Raw genomic sequence first — 25,388 nt, forward strand, 5'->3', positions numbered from 1 at the left:
TGTAAGGTTTGGATGTATTAGTGAGATACTTTGTTGTGTAGTTGTTACTGTTGTGTGGACTATTTCTTCATTTATGAAGTGTGATGGTGTTTGAATTTCTTGTTGTGTAAGATTTCTAGTTGCAATTAGGTTTTCATGATGTATAATTGTTGAATTTAAGATATTATTTTGTGTGTCGGGTAAAAATGTATTACAATTTAAAGGTGTTGCATCAATTGTTAGTGGTATTATTTTTACATAATCTGGGTGAAGAGATATTGTATTTATTGCTTGACTTGATGTCTACTGGAAAATTTAAAAATGCTGGATGAGACCATTCAGGGTCCCCAAACGTAATCTGGTTGTTCTGCAATAACAGTGTCGTCATTGGTACTTTGAGGTCTAAAGTTTTTTCTTGCTTGTTCAATTAAGTCGATGTTGTGTGTAAAATAATCAATTGTGAACCATGCTAGTATTTTTTGTAAATCATGTTTAGTGTTTCGTGAAACGTCATTATTGGTAAAGTTTTCACGACTTGCGTTTAAAAATGTTGAGAATGCAGCGATTTCGTTTCTTACTTTTGTGTATTTTGATGTTTAAGTTGGTGTTGTGCTTTGAGCTTCTGTTCTTTCTAATATAGATAAATAAGTATAAATTATTGCAAAGACTTCGTTGGTAAATATCGAGTTAGCTCTCTGTGAGTTGTGATATTGTATGCTTTTGATATATTCTGTGAATACGTTTGAAAATTCTTAATCAATATCGTCTGTTTGGATAATGTAATTATTATGAGACGTTCTTGGTGTACTGATTTCTATGGTGTAGATACCGTATTGTTGTGTTAGGTTACATGTTTCCTTTAAATAATGTTCTATAATTTGTCTTTTGATTTTTATATCTGGAAATTCTGATTTACATGGACTGATTCCTGGTTCAAACAAATTTACGAGTAAATTTTTTCAAAATCGTGTTTGTCCTCTATCATTTAGTGAATTTATAACGAAGGGAAAAACTGCTTCTTCATCTGGACTTTCGTCACTTTGAGTGTTGCTCATTTTTTTCATTTGGCAACTGTTAATATATATTTATTAGTATGTCTAATTGGTTGATTCCAATTGTATAGATGTACTGGTTTGTGTTTATATTTCTTTTTTATTCTGTTTTTTCTTTTTTTTTCGATGAAATTGAAGTTGTTTCTGAATCGGAAAAATTAATTGGATCCTGGGTTGGATCAGTTTTATTTATTGTGTCTTCTATTTATCTTTTTCGTGTTATTTGTCTTTGTTTACTTATAATTGTTCTTTTTAGTGTTTGTCTTTTTGTGTGAATCTATTCCAATGTTTGTGTATGCGGGGTTATTACAAGATCGTATTTTTGATTTTCTATTTCACAATAATGTATTACACTTATTTGTTTATTTCCTAGGTTTTTCAATGACATAAGGTTTAGGATGATGGATGTAAAATTGTTTTTTAGTCGTTTTAATTTCCTAGACTGTTAGTCGTTACGATTTTTTGGTTAGCTTAACCTGGGTCTTTTTTGATCAGGGTTGGAGAGAAAAGTATATCAATTCCGAAGAATGACTTGTACTTTCTCGTGGCTAGTCTAAGCTAAGGTGTTAACTTGCTTAATCTTACTTAACGGTAGTGATTGTGTTCAAGGGTTGGAGAATAGTAAATCGATCCACAAGGTTCAGGTATAATTGGAACGCAAGTAGTTCGTTAGATACTATTTTAAACTTACTAAGTCTAAGATCTATCCTGGGTCTGGTAAGAGGAGGGATCCTGGGTCTGGTAAGAGGAGGGTTCAAGTGAAGGATGAATAACCGATGTTCTTCACTGTTTAGCTTAATTTGAATGGTTAGTATTTTTTAAAAAATTTCTATTAGTCCTGGGTCTTCTGAAAAGGATGGGTAGTGAATCGACGTTTGAGGTCGTTAGACACTTGTTAAGTGGGTGGGGGAGAACAAAATGTTCTTTTTGATCCAAGGATAGGCCTTGATGATCAAGATTAAAATTATAATTTAGAAAATAAATTAGATCCAAGGAAAGCCTTGATGATCTGGTTTAAGATTTAATAAACTTTAGTTTAAGGATATAAAATTTAAGATCTTTTAAAATAACTGAAATTTAGTAAATTTTAGTTTTGATGATTTTAGTTGGTTTATGATTGCTGTTATGTTTAGGTGATGGAGCTGGAACAACAGAATGATTTTGTACTTACTAACAATTTATTGTCATGCTACTAATTTTTTTTTGTTTTCAAAAATTTTTTTTTTCAAATATGTTTTATATAGTACTGCAGAGTTGGAAGGAACGATCTGAGATTTTTTATCAATCGTTATTGAACAATAATAATTTTATTCAGCGCCTGAAACATTTATTGAAGTTTTTCTTCAAAGATTTCACGTTTGCAAATGAAAATCTAAATTCATTGCTAGTAAAATTCTAAATATAAAAGTTTGTGTTGGCTTTTGCCGTACGACCATGAAACTAAATGGTAAGTTTCTATGTAGTAGAATTAGCTCTCTGTGAGTTGTGATATTGTATGCTTTTGATATATTCTGTGAATACGTTTGAAAATTCTAAATCAATATCGTCTGTTTGGATAATGTAATTATTATGAGACGTTCTTGGTGTACTGATTTCTATGGTGTAGATACCGTATTGTTGTGTTAGGTTACATATTTCCTTTAAATAATGTTCTATAATTTGTCTTTTGATTTTTATATCTGGAAATTCTGATTTACATGGACTGATTCCTGGTTCAAACCAATTTACGAGTAAATTTTTGCAAAATCGTGTTTGTCCTCTATCATTTAGTGAATTTATAACGAAGGGAAAAACTGCTTCTTCGTCTGGGCTTTCGTCACTTTGAGTGTTGCTCATTTTTTCGGTTGACAACTGTTAATATATATTTATTACTATGTCTAATTGGTTGATTCCAATTGTATAGATGTACTGGTTTGTGTTTATATTTCTTTTTTATTCTGTTTTTTCTTTTTTGTTCGATGAAATTGAAGTTGTTTCTGAATCGGAAAAATATATTGGATCCTGAGTTGGATAAGTTTTATTTATTGTGTCTTCTGTTTTGTATAAAGCGTCTAGACTACTGACTTCTGTTTCAGAGAATGCATTTCTATTTTTTGAAAATCTTTTTCGTGTTATTTGTCTTTGTTTACTTATGATTGTTCTTTTTAGTGTTTGTCTTTTTGTGTGAATCTATTCCAATGTTTGTGTATGCGGGGTTATTACAAGATCGTATTTTTGATTTTCTATTTCACAATAATGTATTACACTTATTTGTTTATTTCCTAGGTTTTTCAATGACATAAGGTTTAGGATGATGGATGCAAAATTGTTTTTTAGTCGTTTTAATTTCCTAGACTGTTAGTCCTTACGATTTTTTGGTTAGCTTAACCTGGGTCTTTTTTGATCAGGGTTGGAGAGAAAAGTATATCAATTCCGAAGAATGACTTGTACTTTCTCGTGGCTAGTCTAAGCTAAGGTGTTAACTTGCTTAATCTTACTTAACGGTAGTGATTGTGTTCAAGGGTTGGAGAATAGTAAATCGATCCACAAGGTTCAGGTATAATTGGAACGCAAGTAGTTCGTTAGATACTATTTTAAACTTACTGAGTCTAAGATCTATCCTGGGTCTGGTAAGAGGAGGGTTCAAGTGAAGGATGAATAACCGATGTTCTTCACTGTTTAGCTTAATTTGAATGGTTAGTATTTTTTAAAAAATTTCTATTAGTCCTGGGTCTTCTGAAAAGGATGGGTAGTGAATCGACGTTTGAGGTCGTTAGACACTTGTTAAGTGGGTGGGGGAGAACAAAATGTTCTTTTTGATCCAAGGATAGGCCTTGATGATCAAGATTAAAATTATAATTTAGAAAATAAATTAGATCCAAGGAAAGCCTTGATGATCTGGTTTAAGATTTAATAAACTTTAGTTTAAGGATATAAAATTTAAGATCTTTTAAAATAACTGAAATTTAATAAATTTTAGTTTTGATGATTTTAGTTGGTTTATGATTGCTGTTATGTTTAGGTGATGGAGCTGGAACAACAGAATGATTTTGTACTTACTAACAATTTATTGTCATGCTACTAATTTTTTTTTGTTTTCAAAAATTTTTTTTTTCAAATATGTTTTATATAGTACTGCAGAGTTGGAAGGAACGATCTGAGATTTTTTATCAATCGTTATTGAACAATAATAATTTTATTCAGCGCCTGAAACATTTATTGAAGTTTTTCTTCAAAGATTTCACGTTTGCAAATGAAAATCTAAATTCATTGCTAGTAAAATTCTAAATATAAAAGTTTGTGTTGGCTTTTGCCGTACGACCATGAAACTAAATGGTAAGTTTCTATGTAGTAGAATTAGCTCTCTGTGAGTTGTGATATTGTATGCTTTTGATATATTCTGTGAATACGTTTGAAAATTCTAAATCAATATCGTCTGTTTGGATAATGTAATTATTATGAGACGTTCTTGGTGTACTGATTTCTATGGTGTAGATACCGTATTGTTGTGTTAGGTTACATATTTCCTTTAAATAATGTTCTATAATTTGTCTTTTGATTTTTATATCTGGAAATTCTGATTTACATGGACTGATTCCTGGTTCAAACCAATTTACGAGTAAATTTTTGCAAAATCGTGTTTGTCCTCTATCATTTAGTGAATTTATAACGAAGGGAAAAACTGCTTCTTCGTCTGGGCTTTCGTCACTTTGAGTGTTGCTCATTTTTTCGGTTGACAACTGTTAATATATATTTATTACTATGTCTAATTGGTTGATTCCAATTGTATAGATGTACTGGTTTGTGTTTATATTTCTTTTTTATTCTGTTTTTTCTTTTTTGTTCGATGAAATTGAAGTTGTTTCTGAATCGGAAAAATATATTGGATCCTGGGTTGGATAAGTTTTATTTATTGTGTCTTCTGTTTTGTATAAAGCGTCTAGACTACTGACTTCTGTTTCAGAGAATGCATTTCTATTTTTTGAAAATCTTTTTCGTGTTATTTGTCTTTGTTTACTTATGATTGTTCTTTTTAGTGTTTGTCTTTTTGTGTGAATCTATTCCAATGTTTGTGTATGCGGGGTTATTACAAGATCGTATTTTTGATTTTCTATTTCACAATAATGTATTACACTTATTTGTTTATTTCCTAGGTTTTTCAATGACATAAGGTTTAGGATGATGGATGCAAAATTGTTTTTTAGTCGTTTTAATTTCCTAGACTGTTAGTCCTTACGATTTTTTGGTTAGCTTAACCTGGGTCTTTTTTGATCAGGGTTGGAGAGAAAAGTATATCAATTCCGAAGAATGACTTGTACTTTCTCGTGGCTAGTCTAAGCTAAGGTGTTAACTTGCTTAATCTTACTTAACGGTAGTGATTGTGTTCAAGGGTTGGAGAATAGTAAATCGATCCACAAGGTTCAGGTATAATTGGAACGCAAGTAGTTCGTTAGATACTATTTTAAACTTACTAAGTCTAAGATCTATCCTGGGTCTGGTAAGAGGAGGGTTCAAGTGAAGGATGAATAACCGATGTTCTTCACTGTTTAGCTTAATTTGAATGGTTAGTATTTTTTAAAAAATTTCTATTAGTCCTGGGTCTTCTGAAAAGGATGGGTAGTGAATCGACGTTTGAGGTCGTTAGACACTTGTTAAGTGGGTGGGGGAGAACAAAATGTTCTTTTTGATCCAAGGATAGGCCTTGATGATCAAGATTAAAATTATAATTTAGAAAATAAATTAGATCCAAGGAAAGCCTTGATGATCTGGTTTAAGATTTAATAAACTTTAGTTTAAGGATATAAAATTTAAGATCTTTTAAAATAACTGAAATTTAATAAATTTTAGTTTTGATGATTTTAGTTGGTTTATGATTGCTGTTATGTTTAGGTGATGGAGCTGGAACAACAGAATGATTTTGTACTTACTAACAATTTATTGTCATGCTACTAATTTTTTTTTGTTTTCAAAAATTTTTTTTTTCAAATATGTTTTATATAGTACTGCAGAGTTGGAAGGAACGATCTGAGATTTTTTATCAATCGTTATTGAACAATAATAATTTTATTCAGCGCCTGAAACATTTATTGAAGTTTTTCTTCAAAGATTTCACGTTTGCAAATGAAAATCTAAATTCATTGCTAGTAAAATTCTAAATATAAAAGTTTGTGTTGGCTTTTGCCGTACGACCATGAAACTAAATGGTAAGTTTCTATGTAGTAGAATTAGCTCTCTGTGAGTTGTGATATTGTATGCTTTTGATATATTCTGTGAATACGTTTGAAAATTCTAAATCAATATCGTCTGTTTGGATAATGTAATTATTATGAGACGTTCTTGGTGTACTGATTTCTATGGTGTAGATACCGTATTGTTGTGTTAGGTTACATATTTCCTTTAAATAATGTTCTATAATTTGTCTTTTGATTTTTATGTCTGGAAATTCTGATTTACATGGACTGATTCCTGGTTCAAACCAATTTACGAGTAAATTTTTGCAAAATCGTGTTTGTCCTCTATCATTTAGTGAATTTATAACGAAGGGAAAAACTGCTTCTTCGTCTGGGCTTTCGTCACTTTGAGTGTTGCTCATTTTTTCGGTTGACAACTGTTAATATATATTTATTACTATGTCTAATTGGTTGATTCCAATTGTATAGATGTACTGGTTTGTGTTTATATTTCTTTTTTATTCTGTTTTTTCTTTTTTGTTCGATGAAATTGAAGTTGTTTCTGAATCGGAAAAATATATTGGATCCTGGGTTGGATAAGTTTTATTTATTGTGTCTTCTGTTTTGTATAAAGCGTCTAGACTACTGACTTCTGTTTCAGAGAATGCATTTCTATTTTTTGAAAATCTTTTTCGTGTTATTTGTCTTTGTTTACTTATGATTGTTCTTTTTAGTGTTTGTCTTTTTGTGTGAATCTATTCCAATGTTTGTGTATGCGGGGTTATTACAAGATCGTATTTTTGATTTTCTATTTCACAATAATGTATTACACTTATTTGTTTATTTCCTAGGTTTTTCAATGACATAAGGTTTAGGATGATGGATGCAAAATTGTTTTTTAGTCGTTTTAATTTCCTAGACTGTTAGTCCTTACGATTTTTTGGTTAGCTTAACCTGGGTCTTTTTTGATCAGGGTTGGAGAGAAAAGTATATCAATTCCGAAGAATGACTTGTACTTTCTCGTGGCTAGTCTAAGCTAAGGTGTTAACTTGCTTAATCTTACTTAACGGTAGTGATTGTGTTCAAGGTTTGGAGAACAGTAAATCGATCCACAAGGTTCAGGTATAATTAGAACGCAAGTAGTTCTATAGATACTATTTTAAACTTACTAAGTTTAAGTTTTATCGTCGGTCGTATAAGAGGAGGGGTCAAGTGAAGGATGAATAACCGATGTTCTTCACTGCTTAGCTTAATTTGAATGGTTAGTATTTTTTTAAAAAATTTCTATTAGTCCTGGGTCTTCTGAAAAGGATGGGTAGTGAATCGACGTTTGAGGTCGTTAGACACTTGTTAAGTGGGTGGGGAGAACAAAATGTTCTTTTTGATCCAAGGATAGGCCTTTTAAAATAATAATTTAGAAAATAAATTAGATCCAAGGAAAGCCTTGATGATCTGGTTTAAGATTTAATAAAATTTAGTTTTTTAAAATAACTGAAATTTATTAAATTTTAGTTTTGATGATTTTAGTTGGTTTATGATTGCTGTTATGTTTAGGTGATGAAGCTGGAACAACAGAATGATTTTGTATTTACTAACAATTTATTGTCATGCTACTAATTTTTTTTTGTTTTCAAATTTTTTTTTTTTTCAAATATGTTTTATATAGTACTGCAGAGTTGGAAGGAACGATCTGAGATTTTTTTATCAATCGTTATTGAACAATAATAATTTTATTCAGCGCCTGAAATATTCATTGAAGTTTTTCTTCAAAGATTTCATGTTTGCAAATGAAAATCTAAATTCATTGCTAGTAAGATTCTAAAAATAAAAGTTTGCGTTGGCTTTTGCCGTACGACCATGAAACTAAATGGTAAGTTTCTATGTAGTCGTATGTCGTCTCTTGTCCGAGGTCTTTTTCCAATACCGGGTAGTTCTCGTATTGTACGGAATAGCGGCTCTGATCTATTCAGTCGTAGAGACCATTCATTTAAGTTATTGTCGTGTAAAATTTTGAAAATGTTTTGTCTATTTCTAATCTATTTTTGGTTAATTCTGAGCTAATTTGTTTAAGGTCTTGTTTCGAGACTTATGGTCGCACCAGATGAGTTATGTATGAGTCTATAACTCATAGAGTAATTTCGGATAGGGTACACCGTCTGCTCGTCACGCTATCTTATTTTCGGCCGGATAGATTCGTGCTACTTCTTAGTGTAATACCGATCCCAATCTTACTCTTATATCTACTAGTCTCAGGGTGTTTAACTAGTCTCTGCTAGGCTCAATAGATCTAGAGTATACTGGTTTTATTGCGGCTGCTGAAGTTCTCGAGGAGAGGTAACTAATTTCTAAGTTAATTTCAAATCCCTCTGGTGCTGAAATTACAAGTAATTTCAGCACTTACAAATAAGTGGTTTGTTAGTTAGATGGATTGTGATTGGTTAATATTAAATATTTTACAGTGGTAAAATATCTAATTTATATGAAATAATAAAATGTAGTTTAGATCAGGTTCCACTACTTAGTCTATTGGAACATGTTTTTACCCTCTCAATTTCCTAATTGTTTTTTGCAACCAGCAAATGCGTTTTCCAAACATGCATTTTCCAGTCGAGATTTTTCTGCAAACCCCATTTTTCGTATAGATCATTTAATTATGGCAAAACAAGGTCTGTTGTTGTTCTTTAAAAATCCACAGAATCGTGAAAAATTCTCAGTTTGGATTTTTTTTAGTTGTCTGGATAAAAATTGAAGGTTGCGATGGCGCTACCCAATGTGGAACAAGACCTCAAAAAATTTCCGATGACTGGTCCATTGAACCATCCGGAGTAATGAGCACGTTCCGTTTTGGGTGGAACTCTGTGAGAGAAGAACTCGAGATCCACAAGAACGGACAAAGGTCTGCCTGCAAACACGAACCAAAACCGGAAAGGGCCCCGTTTATGGAGTTGGTTGTGGAAGAGAAATTTCATGGAAATATATGTCCCCGGTGAAAATGCCAGCGGAGTTTGATGTAAATCCAGCGTCGACCAAAGATGTTCCGATGGTTAGTCAGGAACGGCACGCTCGGTCTTGGAAGACTGCGTTTGAAAATAATTTGAGTAAACTGCGAAAAATGAAGATTTGGTGAAAATGGACAGAACAAAAAAGCCCTAATATAATCCTATCATCGGTGTAAAATAGCAAAATATTTTTATTGAACCAACCAGATTGTACTTAATTCAAAAATGTATTTTAAAAAAACAATATAACGCTTCATCTTAATCACTCGTGTTTAAAATTGATTATTGAAATTGAGAAATTAACATTCTATTGTTAAAGTACTTGAATGATTTCAATTTACTAGTCAGAATTCATTTATACCTAGGTTTAGTTTAGTTAGATTATTATGATCATAAATTCCGTAGTTCTAGATTTTAACTCATCATGGCGCAATCTATAATCGAAACCAAAGTTTTCGGATCAAAAACCTTCCGTCAAAAAACCAACGAAGAACTGGAAACAGTGCTGTGAAACTTTTTTAAATTTGATTGCGAAGGTTTAGTTGTTAATATCGACATTGAGGCTCTAACAGAAACATTGTCATTGAGGTTCTGGAAAATACTTGAATGATTTCAATTTACTAGTCAGAATTCATTTATACCTAGGTTTAGTTTAGTTAGATTATTATGATCATAAATTCCGTAGTTCTAGATTTTAACTCATCATGGCGCAATCTATAATCGAAACCAAAGTTTTCGGATCAAAAACCTTCCGTCAAAAAACCTATTCAAAATTTCCGGATCAAAATCTATTTTCTAGATTGTACTTAATTCAAAAATGTATTTTAAAAAAACAATATAACGCTTCATCTTAATCACTCGTGTTTAAAATTGATTATTGAAATTGAGAAATTAACATTCTATTTACTTTTACTAGACAGAATTCATTTATAAAAGTTTCACAGCACTGTTTCCAGTTCTTCGTTGGAAACGAAGAAAATACTTGAATGATTTCAATTTACTAGTCAGAATTCATTTATACCTAGGTTTAGTTTAGTTAGATTATTATGATCATAAATTCCGTAGTTCTAGATTTTAACTCATCATGGCGCAATCTATAATCGAAACCAAAGTTTTCGGATCAAAAACCTTCCGTCAAAAAACCAACAAAGAACTGGAAACAGTGCTGTGAAACTTTTCTAAATTTGATTGCGAAGGTTTAGTTGTTAATATCGACATTGAGGCTCTAACAGAAACATTGTCATTGAGGTTCTGGAACCTGATCTAAACCACATTTTATTATTGGTCATAAATTAGATATTTTATCACTATAAAATATTTAAAATTACCCAATCATGATCCATCTAACTAACAACCCACTTATTTGTAAGTGCTGAAATTACTTGTAATTTCAGCACCAGAGAGATTTGAATTTAACTTAGAAATTAGTTATCTCTCCAAGAGAACTTTAGCAATCGCAATAAGCCAGTATACTCTAGATCTATTGCGCCTAGCAGAGACTAGTTAAACACCCTGAGACTAGTAGATATAAGAGTAAGATTAGGATCGGTATTAGACTAAGAAGTTGCACGAATCTATCCGGCCTAAAATAAGATAGCGTGACGAGCAGACGGTGTATCCTATCCGAAATTACTCTATGATCTAAGCAAGCGGACTTAACTTATCTGGTGCGACCATAAGTCTCGAATTAGACCTTAAAAAACAAATAAGCTTAGAACTAACTAGATTAGAATTAGACAAAACACGATAATAATTTAATTGAAATGTCTCTAGGACTCAATAGATCAGAGCCGCTATTCCTACAAAACTAGAATTACCCGGTATTGGAAGAAGACCTCGGACAAGAGATGAGCTACGACTACATAGAAACTTACCATTTAGTTTCATGGTCGTACGGCAAAAGCCAACGCAAACTTTTATATTTAGAATCTTACTAGCAATGAATTTAGATTTTCATTTGCAAACAAAAAATCCTTGAAGAAAATCTTCAATGATTATTTGAGGCGCTAAACAAAATTTATTATTGTACAATAACGATTGATAAAAACATCTAAAAGCGTTCTCCTCAAATCTGCAGTAAATTCAAAAGAGATATCTGAAAAATACCTTTATTGAAAACAAAAATAAAAAAAAAGTACAAATGATCATAAATTATTAGTAAACATTTATCATCTTATCTCCAGCTTCATCACCTAAACATAACAGCAATCATAAACCCACTATTATCATAAGAAACTAAACCTTTTTATCAAAATAAACTTTAAATTATTTAAAAACGCTTATCCTAAATTTTATCGTCACTTAATTTAACTTTATTTCAACTTAAAATTAGATCATCAAGGCTTTCCTTGGATCTCAATTACATTTCTAAATTAATAAACTTTATATTAAAATTTCTTATTCTGATCATCAAGACTTATCCTTGGATCAAATAGAGTAATTTTGTTCTCCCCCACATACTTAGCAAGTGTCTAATGACCTCAAACGTTGATTCACTATCCAACACTTTCAAAAAACCCAGGACTAATAGACAATTTTCAATCACTCTAACCATTCTAATTAGGCTAAACAGTGAAGAACATCGGTTATTCATCCTTCATTTGACCCCTCCTCTTATACGACCCAGGATAAATCTTAAACTTAGTAAGTTTAAAATAGTATCTAACGAACTACTTGCGTTCTAATTATACCTGAGCCTTGTGGATCGATTTACTATTCTCCAACCCTTGAACACAATCATTACCCCTAAGTAAGATTAAGTAAGTTAACACCTTAACTTAGAATAGCCACGAGAAAGTAACAATCATTCTTAGGAATCGATATATACTTTTCTCTCCAACCCTACATTAAAGACCCAAGTTAGGCTAACCAAAAAATCGTAAGGACTAACAGTCTAGGATATTAAAATCACTACAGTAAATAAAAAGTACCCAATCAATGAACAATTATATTTTTCTGACTCAGAAGCCACATCATACTCATCAAAACAAGGAAAAAGACGAATAAAAAAGATTTACAAAAATAAACCAGTACACTTATACAACTTGGATCAACCAATCAGACATAATGAACATTACGTACTAACATTTATAAAACGAAAAAATGAGCCATATTCAAAGCGATGAAAGTCCAGACGAACATTCTGTTTTCCCATTTATCTTTATTTCACTCACTGATGATAGAGGAAAAACACAATTTTGCAATAATCTAATCCAATTTTGCAATAATCTAATCGCAACTTTATTTGAACAGGGAACAAGCCCATGTAAAGCAAAAGTCCCCGAACTAAAAATCAAAAGACAAAATGTTGATCATTATTTAACAGGAATATGTAATCTAACACAACAATAAGGAATTTACACTATAGACCTCAGTACACCAAGTAAATTTCATGGTAAATATGTTATCTAAACAGATGATATTGACATAGAATTTTCAGAAGTATTCACAGAAAACATTAAAAAATACAGCACCAAAATTCACAAAGAGCGAATTCAATATTCACCAACGAAGTTTTTACAAAGATATATAGCTATTTATCTATATTAGAAAGAACAGAAACACAAAGTACATCGCCATTTGAATCATCAAAACACACAAAGGTGAGAAATGAAATTGCCGCTTTTTCAGCATTTCTGAACCCAATCCGTGAAAACCTTACCAGTAACGACGTCTCACAAAATGCAAAACATGATTTACAAAAATTTTTAGCATGGTTTATAATTGATTATTTCACACATAATATTGATTTAATTGCACAAGCAAGAAAAAGCTTTAGACCTCAAAGTACCAATGATGATACGGTCATTGCAGAGCAATCAGACTATGTTTGGGACCCTGAATGGTCTCACCCTCTATTTATAAACTTTCCAGTAGACAACTCAAGTCAAGCAATTAGTACAATATCAATCCACGAAGATTAAGTAAAGGTATTTCCACTTACAACAGATGCAACACCTTTAAACTATAATTCATTCCTACCTGGTACACAAAAAAATAGTTTCAATTCAACTGTTATACAACAAGAAAATCTAAATAGATCTCGAAATTTTTGCACAACAAGATATTCAAATAGCATCACAAGTAGTAAATGAAGAAATAGTTGAAACACTAGCCACAAATACGCAACAAATTATTTCACCAATACATCCAAATCTTACAACACCAAGACCCAAAAATCCAACATTGCCACAAGTAACATTACAATCCACGGTTAAACCCTCAGTTGCTCCAAAAAATTCACATATGGACTATCAAACATATAGACCAATGACAAAACCATCAAAAACAAGAAAAACGTTTACAAGAAGTAGTTTTGCGGAACACAATTATAAATATGTCAATCCATCACAAACAACCCAACCCCACCGCAGAAATACACAAAAATGGATTCTTCCAAATACATCACAAAACCCAGTAAACTTTCAAGATCATCCATATCCCCCACAAGATCGTAGTAAAAATTATCCATTTTTCCAACAAAGTAGAAATTAACAACAAACACCCTACTATACAAACAATTTATCATCCGATGATGATGATTATTTTCAACCAGATATTTTTGCACCATATACCCAAGAATATCCTACACAAAAAGCCCGACAAACTCAAAATGTAAAAGTTGACCAACAAAACTCAGCTGATATACAAAGCTACCAACCGTTACAGATGCAAAATCCAATCACCATTCAATCTTATCAACCAACACAATCTCAAAACTCAGCTAATATGCATTCTTATCAACCAACACAAATGCAAAATGAAATACCGCTACCATATTATTTACAACAACATGAAATCACAAAAAATCAACTTACCAACATTTCACAGATACCAAATGCCGCTGAATCCGTACAAATGACGATGAATCCATACATAATGGGTGGATCGTCGATCACATCAAATAAACCATTGATGGTATTTACAGGAACGGATCCTAAATCTTCTGTAGAAGATAATTTAAATGCAGTTACAGCAAATTCAATTTTAAATATAGGACCTGAACCAATTAACAAACCACTTCACCAAAATTGGATACATCGACGCACAGCGCTAACACAAACAACAGTTGACGGCACAGCTCAAAAATGGTTTTCAGTTCTACCAATAGACATAAAATCAGATTGGAAAAGATTCACATAAGAATTTTCAAAAATGTTTGATTCTGAAAAAAAACAAACAACATCAAAGAGTTTTATGTTATGAAGTTCGCAGATTACCAAACGAAACAATTAAACAATTGGCAGTAAGAATCGAAACACTAGTTTGAAAAGCGTATTCACTCAACACTTATGATTATAAAAACACGAAAATGACGGAAATTTTAATGATGACTCTGACGCCCCAGCTAAGAAAAATAGCTATTAATAAAAGAGCATCACATCCTTCCTCAATTCGAGAACCTGATTTAGACTTTAGAAAACTAGTCGATAAACTAGAACAGGCAGAAATCACAATGAAACTTGAAGAAACAGAAAATCTCAAGCTGCAATATGTTAACAGAATCGAAACAAATACTACCAATATAAACAATATTCAAGACTCAGATGTAGATCTATCTGAAAAAATCACTGGAATTTTGAATATATATGAGAGAAACCCAAATTTCAAAGATAAACCATCTTTTAAGAAATGGTGTAATTATTGCCGACGATACGGACACAGTATTGCCGAATGTAGACAAAAACAGCAAGACAATCAAAATAAACCACAAAAATACAAAGAACCAAATAAATTCTATCAGTGCATGAAAAAAGATCAAAACCTACCAAACAAAAAAATACTCAGTAATAACAGCTCTGGAAAACCACTTCCAGGCAACTCGAACTACTCGAGAAATCAATCACCATACAACTCAAGTTATAGTGGTAGATCTCCAGAACAAAGAAATTCACGAAATTTCTCACAAAATAGATATAGTCGATCAAATAGTCATAATAATCAAAATCGAAATAACTATTCACAATCAAATTCAAACAGAACAGAAATTATTTCTGCGTCCAGGTCCCATTAAACCCCCAGGAATAGACACTATTCCAACGATAGGTCACGAAACCCCTCATTCAATAGAAATAGAAATCATTCCAACAATAGGAATAGAAATTATTCAAATAATCGAAATCAATATTATCAACACAACAGATCAAGAAATAATTCGTACAATAGTGCAAATTGTCAAAAATCTCGTGACAATTACCAAAATAGATCAAGAAACAATTCACAAAATTGAAACTCAAGCTATAAGAATAGACAAAGAAATTAATCCCAATCTCCTCACAGGAATAATAACCGCTATCCAGATTCACAACATAGATATAGAAGTAACACACCAAAGTATCAAAGACAAATTAACCAAGTGAAAACAACTGAAGAATCAACTTCAGACGACCCACCTGGTACCGAATTACAATTAAATCACATTAATTGAGAATAAACAGACAGCGAAAGTGATACAAATAACACCATCTCAATAAATATGATAACAGTCGAAAATGATTATGAACCTATAAGAAATGAACAACCTTTCAGTTCACACATTTATGACAATCAAATAGAACTTCTTCATGATTATTATACTCGACCTATCAATCATAATATACCAAACACACAAGAAGTAAATGAAATCAACACTGTTAACCAAACCCGATGAAAAAGACAAAGCACAATGCTCAAGTACAAATCATATTCATCAAATCATACAAAAAGAACAACCAAGAGAAAAATTTGGACAATCCCATTTCCCTTAGAAAGCCCAAAAAAAAAGAATTTCAACCACCAGACCTTGAAATAGATTTTTTAATCGACTTAGGAGCAGAATCAAATATTATTAATATTCCCACTTGGAATGAAATAAAAACATTACATCCAAACTTAATACCTATGAAAACAGCCAGTAAATTAGCAACAGCACAAGAATCAACGCTAATCAATCAAGGGAAAATACAACTTTTCCTTGTCCCCACTAGAACAATGGAACAAAACAAAATTTTGACCAAACCGTTTAAGCAAACATTTCACATAACAGATATCAAGCACAATATCATTGGCATACCGTTCATAACTAAATATATACCAACAATAAACATCTTAAATAGTAAATTCCATATAAAAGAAAAGTATACAAGAATGAAAAACACAGCTTTAACATTCTTTCAGAGATTAAATAAACAACCACCATTTTTCTCAAAATTCTACGCTATCTATAATCAAGAACGAAAATAACTGAAACCACTTTCAGGAAATTTATATAAATTTTCAATCAAACAAGTTCATCATTATGATAAAAATCAAAACAAACTAAAAATTTTATTGTCAGACCTCGAATTCAAACCTATCCATAAATTTTTTCGGATAACAATATCATTCATAAAATATATGAAAAACTCAAACTCTGACATTTTTTCATTACACGTATAAAATAATTCCCCATATCAAATAACATTACCTCTAGGTCTCTTAAGATATTGTGAAACAAACGCTACAGCTTCACCCACAAACGAAGTAGCATATCGAGTCAATAACATATTACAACTACTAGATACTTGCCAATCGACAATTCTTAATGAAGAAATATCAATGAATACTTTAATCAGTAACGAAAAAAAAATACAGATTATTTCACAAAAACCATTTATTTTAAACCAACATTCAATATATCACATTATAGAGAAGAACAGCAAAAAATTTTAACGATGTTTAATTTTCAACACTCTCAAATAACACGAAACGATTTTGACAAACTAGCCAAATTATTGCTGAAATATCCAACAGTTTACGCAACATCCAAATTTGATGTTGGAAAAGTAAATTCACCATTACATTTACCTTTAAAACCTGATGCAGTTTTCAAAAAACAAAGAGCAAGCAAAGTACCCATATACTTACATGATAAAGTAAACCGATTACTTGACATTTTAGAACAATACGAAATTATATCTCCCGTAAACAAAGAAGAACAACCAGTAACACTTTTATCAACCCAGTTATCATCCTAGCTGAAGGAGAATCACTAAAAATAGTTCTAGACGCTAGATACCTCAATTCACTAATTGACGAATCAAAATGTAATTGGCCCCTTGAACCCTTTCAAAAAATTTTAACAAAAATTAACGGAAAATATTTCACAACCGCAGATTTGAATAGTGCATACAATCGAATGCCACTAGATGAACAGTCACGACGACTAACACAATTCGTTATGGTAAATCAACAATACGAATTCAATAGACTATTCTATGGAATATCCATAGGACCAGCAGCTTTTTCAGTTTTTATGAGTGAAATTTTTACACCACTCATACTCAAGAAAAATGCAATCACATATTTGGACGATATTTTCATGCAGTCACAAACTTTAGATGAAATGTTCTCAGTCTTAGAACAATATCATCAAATACTCCAAAACAAAAACATGAAAGCAGCCCCAGATAAATCGCATTATTTTCTAACACGCGTGAAGTTTCTTGGACACATTATTGAAAGAAACAATATAACTCCATTGAAATCACGCATCGACGCAATTAAAAAACTTCAACCACCTACTAATAAAAAATAAAATCCAAGAATTCCTTGGAATGTTGAACTTCTTAAGCAAATATGTAGACAAAATGCAACTATAGCTAAGACCTTTCTATAACATCCTCCGAAAACAAAATATGTTTGAATGGACCACCGAACATCAAACACGATTTGAAGAAATTAAAAAACTTTTAACAGAACAAATATCAAACACAATCCCAGATCCGAATCAACCATTCTACGCAAGGTGCTTTGCTTCAAATTTTGGCATCGGCGCAGCATTATTACAATCACATAATGGATCTAATAAGATGAATCTCATATCAGTAAATTCCCGGTTATTTACACAAGACGAACTACGACTACCTACCCTCATGATAGAATGTACAGCTATAATATATACACTTACAGAATACTAATTTCTGATACTTGGATCGAAACATCCAACTGTTTTATTTACAGATCAAAAACCAATTAAATTTTTTTTACACAGAAATCAAATCAACCATAGAGTTTTTAGGTTTCAATTAATCTTAATGAAACTCCCAAACTTACATATAGTTTGAACAGCAGGAAAAAATCTTGCATTACCAGATGCATTAAGTAGAAACAGGCCACCAGAACTACTTACACGGAAAACTACAATTGAAATACCAAAAAATACAAAATTCTATCTCGCAAAAGACGAAACATCACCCCGATTAGAGTGAAAATATGCAGTAAAAACCGACATTGATCAATCACAAATAAATAATCTACAAAATTTTCCGCTTTAACTAAATTGTCAAAACAATCACTACGAAGTTTATTTAATAAGAACATCCACAATTAAACCTATTCCATATTCACATTGAACAAAAAACAATACCCAACAAAAGAAAACAAAACAACAACCACACAAAAAAGATCCTTTCCCTTTAACAGAAAAAAAATCTAACTGATAAATTAAATTTATGAGGACCACCAACAAATGACCCAAATTACACAGTGAATCAAGTTTTTGATCTTCATGACCCACTCGATACAATTCCACTATCAAAAATAGAAATAGAAAGTATTTTTTACCACCAACAGAAAAAGTTACACTACAACTATTACAAAAATACCAGAACCTTGACCCTGTCATCAGACAACTCAAATCATGGCACAAACTTAAAACTAAACCAACAAAAGCTGATACTACAATCTTAGGAAATAAAACACTCCTCCGATATTTCAGAAAATTTAACAAAACAACTATAAATGAAAACACAGATCTTTTAGAAAATCAATTAACTGATTCTAAAGTCCCCTGTCTCCCTTTAAGTATGATGTTGATAGCATTCAACATATCTCAAACACAAAATACCAAAGGACACTCAGAATCAGAAAAAAATATTCAAATTTTACACAAAATTTCTACTTTCCAAATGCCCCAAACATTGAAAGCAGGCATTTGAGAATGTGCGAACCTGAATGGGCGCTAAATTTTATCCACTAGTGTAGAAACACAAAATTAATAGTTGAGCAAGATTTCTTAATTACTATCTAGACAAGCAGAGAAAACTAATTCTTGTACATTATACTAATCATGCCGAATGTAGGCGCAGCGGAGCAAGCAGTCGCTACTTGCTAATGCCGCTTTTCAAATGAATTTCAAATTTTGCCAGTTGTTGCTTTCCATGAAGTTTGTCAGTTGTCTTTCGCAGCGAGCAGAATGAATAAAAATCGATAAAAGTTTACATTTGTTTCCTTGAAACAGATTTTTGATACTTCCAAAGGTCTATTTCCGAAGGTCTTTAATGTAAAAAGATTATTGATTTAGGAGAATTAATTTTTCACTGCACAATTTTCAACAACGATTGTTTTAAACAATTGTTCAAAAATTTATTAGGGTCGACAAGCTCCAGTTTTTTTGCTAGCCATAGAACAACATTTTTAAATGCTGCATCATTCACAATGGATTGTCGTATTGTTCAAACCCGGAAAATATTATCGATATATAATTGCTACAATAAAACTGGTATACAAAAATGATTTACGCATCTCTGTTTATGAGTTGTCGCGCCTTGATTTACACTTGCTTGTTTTATTAACGGTCACTGACCAATCAATGTGTAAGCTGTTTTCGTTTTTTGTTCAATAAAAGCAACGAAACTATCTCATTAGAAATCACAACATGCTGCTTTGCTTTGTTCCTCGCGCGAAAACGCTGGATCTCTAAATTCTCTTCGAATTGTTCGTTTTACTTAGATTAGATAGTACCTCTGGGTTCCTTATGTTGTTCCTTAAGGTTACTTTTGAAGTCCTAAATGGGTCAAAACATAGAAATTGAATTTAGGCTCTAACTTAGGCTTTTAGTTCCTCCAACTACAGATTTTTATAATGTTCTAGCAATTTTCAAATTTCCAATTGAATTGAACCATGTACATCGGGTAGGCAGAGTAAAAAAGGAAACCAAGCAATGTAACGCTTCCGAAACAAATTGATCACGCTCCAACAAATAACCTGATTTTCATTCCTTTTTACTGAAAAAAAATTTAAGAAAGTTGGAATATATTTACCCTAAAGCACATCAAAATGGTCCATATGAAATCAAGCACATAGATAAGTTAATATTTCACTATAATCAATTGAATAATATATCTATATCTAGAATTTTCTCGATGAGGTGGGGGCGGATTTTAAAAAAATGAAAATTTGTCGACTTTTTTAAGTCGACCAATTTGATGTTCTGATCTCTACCAAATCACAATAAAGACCCTTTTTAGGCTAAATGTTTTAGGCGAACTTTTTTAAAAAAAGGCGTTTTAAGCATTTTAGAAAATTTTGACCAAAAAGGGTTTTTCGGCGCGCGCTCCCCTCGCAAAATAATTTATTTTGGCGCCGAGAGCGCATTCAGAAAAATTTTAAGGTCAGTCAGCAAAAATGGATATCTGGTAATAGTACAAAAGAGGACCTTTTGGGTCGGCAGGGGGTTGAATCCCTTACGGGGGGGGGCGTACCACCTCCCCTAAATCCGCTGGTGATCCATATACATTTTTTATATACACATACTAATATTTCGAATTCGATTTTCGGCATTTTTTGTACACAATATTTTCAAGCAGGATGCTTAGTTCTTTCTTGAAGCTAGTTTTCACAATTGTTGATCAAAGAAACAACGAAGGTAACGGAGATTAACAAAAAACCCATAGAAACTTATTCGTGTTTTCTGTTGATTTGTTTTCAGAAATAAAAAAATTTAAAGAACATAGAGAAAAAAGTTTACGAAGAACCTTTTCTCCTACTCTTATGTTTTGAAGTTTGAAGTTGAAATACGAAGCAACCAGCCGAAGTATTCATGAAATTAAAATGCATAGAGTTGTTTTTGCAGCGAAATCGGAGTGGAATTGAAAGTTATAAACCAAATTTCGGAAAATGTTTGTCCAAACTTTCAATTGCACACCGATTTTGCTGCAAAACTTTTGAAAACGGTTTGATGCTAACGAAGGCTGGAAAACATATATCTTTTGAACGACCAAAACAAACTCAAACGCAAAAGCGAAAAACAATTCCAAAAAAACAACAAGGCCACTTCCAGATTCGGTGTCCCACTCTTTAACCCCTTATATTTACACGCCCTATATTATAACCCCGTAACATGATAACCCGACAACAATTTAACCCCTTTTAATGACGATAATTTGTTTCAAATTAAGTCCTTTTTATAAGTACAGGAGTAGTCCAATTAAGTTAACTAATTGAGGCCTGAAAAGCTAGTCTTAATTCACTTGATGCCTCTAGCGTATCAAAAATAATTGCATTTCGATAAGATAGAGGAATAATCCCTCACTCACGCGTTTAAAACAGAGATAACCTCTTTGGTGCTAATTGAAGGCAACAAAAGACTTTGTGAGTTTTATATAAAAAATCAGACTGTCTATTTCTTTTACCATTGTTATACCACTCCATCAGATCAAATGGGAAATAGGAAATTCCCACGATGTTTACCGACGATATGAACCGAATCCTTTTCAAGTAAGTTTCACTTTGATTCTAACAATTGGTTTTAAAAAAGGGTTAAGTTGTATTGGGGTTATCTAATTTCAGGGTTATATGAGAGTGGGTTAAAAAAAGGGGGCTACAAAACACGGGGTGATAAGCTTGGGAGCCCCAGATTCGAGCAGAGAATGTGGTTTGTTTCAGCGGATGTAGCTCAGGTTGTTTTAATATTTGAGTCAGAGGCGAAACGGAGCTTCGCATGACTTGCACTAGAACAAAAAATGCTATAATCCAAATTTAACGAACTTTTATATGCGAGTTAGGTTAGAAAAAACCAAGTTCGCACTAATACACTTCACTCAAAAACGTAATAACGAGCGTTGCTCGATCGCGTTACTCGCTTGAAACTAGACTAAATCTCCATAACTTTCAAACCAGTTTTTCTCGTGACCTAATGGTCGGAACAAAAAACTGTCATCGGTTAAAAGTAAAATAAAACTTATATATCACGTTAAAAGTATATCTACCGAACGTTCAGAGATAAGATCAAGCAAAATTTTTCCAATTCAAGGATCGAACATATGAGCGGACAAAATTCCATTGAAGCTTATTCTCCTATGATGCTAACAAAGCCTTGTTGCATAAATCTCTACTCAGAACGACTTTAAAGCAGTTTGCAGACGACATAGCTTGAACGTGAAAAAATCTTTCGTTAAAAACGCAAAAAAAACTGCTGCAGTCACTTGAAAGTAACTGCAGTCACTTGAAACTGCTGCATTCACTTGAAAGTAACAACTGTAGCATTTGAAAGTAGCAGTACTTGAAAGTACCTCAGCACTCAAGTACCACATTGGTAAGAAAATTCGTCTACGCGAAAAAAAAATCAAAACTCCCGATTACACAAACACTTGCTCTCGCAAGTGAAAAAAGCTATTTAGCCTGACACTTATTTTAAAAATTTCAACGCCCCGACATCGCGCGATTTCGGTTGAAAAAAAGTGTGATTATAAAACTATATTTTTAATTTCTAAGTTAAGATATAAGTGAGAGTAGACTAATTCCATTCCTTTCGTTCCTTTATGTTCATGGAATATAATTGCAGTACAAATATGGCTTCAAAGGTTGCTTCAGTGGGCTTGAGAAAAAACTAGAGATCATATAGAAGAATGCACAAAAACAAGTATTACCGATTAGATTCAATCATCTTCGATCAGAAAGGTCAAAATTGCATTTAAAGTTTATGAATAATTTTAGTTGTTCAATGTCACTTTTTCAGTCTTTAAAACACTGCCTGTTTGATTGAGACTAGTTTCAATTGAAATAATTAATTGTCCCAAGGCAATAAAAAAAATCAATTTTGACCCAGAGTTTTGAACTAATTTCTAGCACGAATACAATCTAATAGTAAGAAGCACATGTTTAGAGCACTTATGTTCTCACAGCACACTAAAACTGAATAGCTTTGAACAATAATTTAAACTAACCTTCGCTTATGCAACTTGACTTGTGCTATTAAATGGCTCAATTTGCTTCTTATACTATAGCTTTAAACGTTCGAAATTTCGGTTCAATTTTTTAAGGTTAATTGTTTCGAGTCATTTTGGACATTTAATTGTCTAATTTAAAGATTTTTTGAAGCGAATTGAGCTGAACTTTGGTCGAATTGAAACCTCGAGGTTGAGGTGCTCAACAATGAGCACCGATTGCATCAGCCAATTCTAAATTAATGGTCAAGTTCACCGTTTGCATGATCGCCATTTACCTTTCGTCACTAGGGTGGAAATGTTTGTTATATCATGTGGTTTGGTTATTGTGATTGGGTGTATCATCGGTTATTTTAAAATATTCACTCGAATTCACGCTCTAGTCAATTCACAGACATCATTTGTACAGATTAAATAGTGGCAAAATCCATGGCATGGAAAAAGTTATTCTCGTTTCGAGTCCGTGACGAAGACCTGTGAGGCCTGCTGGACTGTTTCGGCTTCACTTCAGATACATTATTGGTAGTGCTCTGGTTGTTATTGCGTCTACTGTGGCTGGCAGTTAGAGCATAGCTCTGGTTAGTGGGGTTGTTTATATCTAGACTACTGAAACTGGTGGATATTCTGTCACCTGAGAAAGTGTCTTCCAGGCCGAACCCACTTTGGGATCCAGGCCAGGAACTTGCGCAACACTCGACAACAACTGTCGGCTGACCGGCGCGTCTTCTTCCATTTGGGTCTCGTATTGTGTTTACCGACGATGTGCAAGTTAAACTCTGAGATGATGCCGCGGCTGATGTTGCCGCCGCAGTATTAACAGCAGCGACACTTGGGATTGGAATTGGCGAACTGCTCGGACCAGCCGAGAAGTTTTGTTGCAAGTTTGTTGAGGAGCCCCCGACTGGACTCCGAGTGCGAGTTGTCGACGTTCCTACCGTACTGGATCTGTCGGATGTTCTTGTAGATGTCACAGTCTTCGCTTGTTGTCCCGGAGGTGCCACCCAGGATAGTAGCACCGTGATGTCATCTGGTTTTCCCCCTGTGATGTTGAGTCCCGCCTCCAGACGTGCGAGTTTGCTGAAGGGGGAACTGTAGTGGGGATCCTGAGAAAACTTCCTCGCTTTGGTAGCCAGTCGCTCAACCGTGTCGCGCAACAGGTTCTCATCAGGAGGCTGAAAAAAAATCAGTCAAACAAAAAACTCCACAAAGCAAGATCCACACTGTACTATGCAATTATCGGACGTCTTAATTTTCTGAAATAGTTCTGACCTTGACACAGTGAAACAGAAGAAAGAACACTTCAGTTTAAAAATTCTTTTTACATAAATTAACAAAAAAAGATCGAAAGTCAACATACACCTGGGAAAGAACTCCTCCTCCAAAACTGAGCTACAGCTGTTCACAAAGTGGCTTTCATTCAAGCTAAAGCCGACAGAAATTCAATTGGTTCCCTAAAGTAACACCACCCATAAATTGCGCGTTAACCATTCTGTACCATGCTGATATTGTGAAACAGAATTGAAACCGCAAACAAATTTTACAGAGGCGAAGTTGCACTTCGCATACACAAGCAAAAACACCACCGATAACGCTACTGGGAAAAACTGAATGCTTAAAACTTTGAGTCTACAAAATTTTCTAAGTGACCCACGCCAATTATGAGTCTACATAATTGCTAAGTGACACAAGCCAATTATGACGCATAAGCAGTACCAGTCAACTTGGAAAAAATTTCATTAAAAACATCCAACCCTGACCAGGTTCGAACCCTCTTATTTTGTTGCTTGTCTCCTTCCCTACTTCTACGCTACAGATCCATGATAACTTGAAGCTGAAGTGTTATTTGTAATATAATAGTCTGTGTTAATATCCTTAGCATTGGCTGTACTTGAACACTTTCAACATGAACACTTTCAAAAATGAACACTTTCAACATGAACACATTTGTTGCAAGTATATTTGCGCCGCAAAAATATGTGCGACTTAGGTTCGAAAAGAAAAGAGTTCATACTATAACACAAGCTTCGCTTGTATAAAAATTGCATTTGAACTGTCAAAAGAGCAAACCAAAATAAATGCGCTTTTTAGAGGTCAGATTATTTGAATATCTTCAAATCCTTAACTTCAAAACAATTTTCATTCAGCAGCAATCCAACATTGGATTTTTCAATAGAAACGAACACATGAAATGCCGGCAAAAAGGCAAACACGAAACTTCAAAGAACTATTTCTAACGAAATTTCA

General features: G+C 32.8%; 1 protein-coding gene across 1 annotated transcript in view; it reads right to left on the reverse strand.

Moving 5' to 3' along the window:
- Nucleotides 1-23,264: 23,264 nt before the first annotated feature.
- Nucleotides 23,265-25,388, reverse strand: part of LOC134854483 (uncharacterized) — a 562,741-nt gene continuing 560,617 nt past the window's right edge. Inside the window, exon 7 of the mRNA XM_063870746.1 lies at nucleotides 23,265-24,316. Within this exon, the coding sequence (XP_063726816.1) occupies nucleotides 23,555-24,316 (762 nt within the window). The 3' untranslated portion in view covers nucleotides 23,265-23,554. The remainder of the gene's footprint in view (nucleotides 24,317-25,388) is intronic.

Source organism: Symsagittifera roscoffensis, chromosome 9 (genome assembly GCF_963678635.1).
Source record: "Symsagittifera roscoffensis chromosome 9, txSymRosc1.1, whole genome shotgun sequence".
NCBI classification, from domain to species: Eukaryota; Metazoa; Xenacoelomorpha; order Acoela; family Convolutidae; genus Symsagittifera; species Symsagittifera roscoffensis.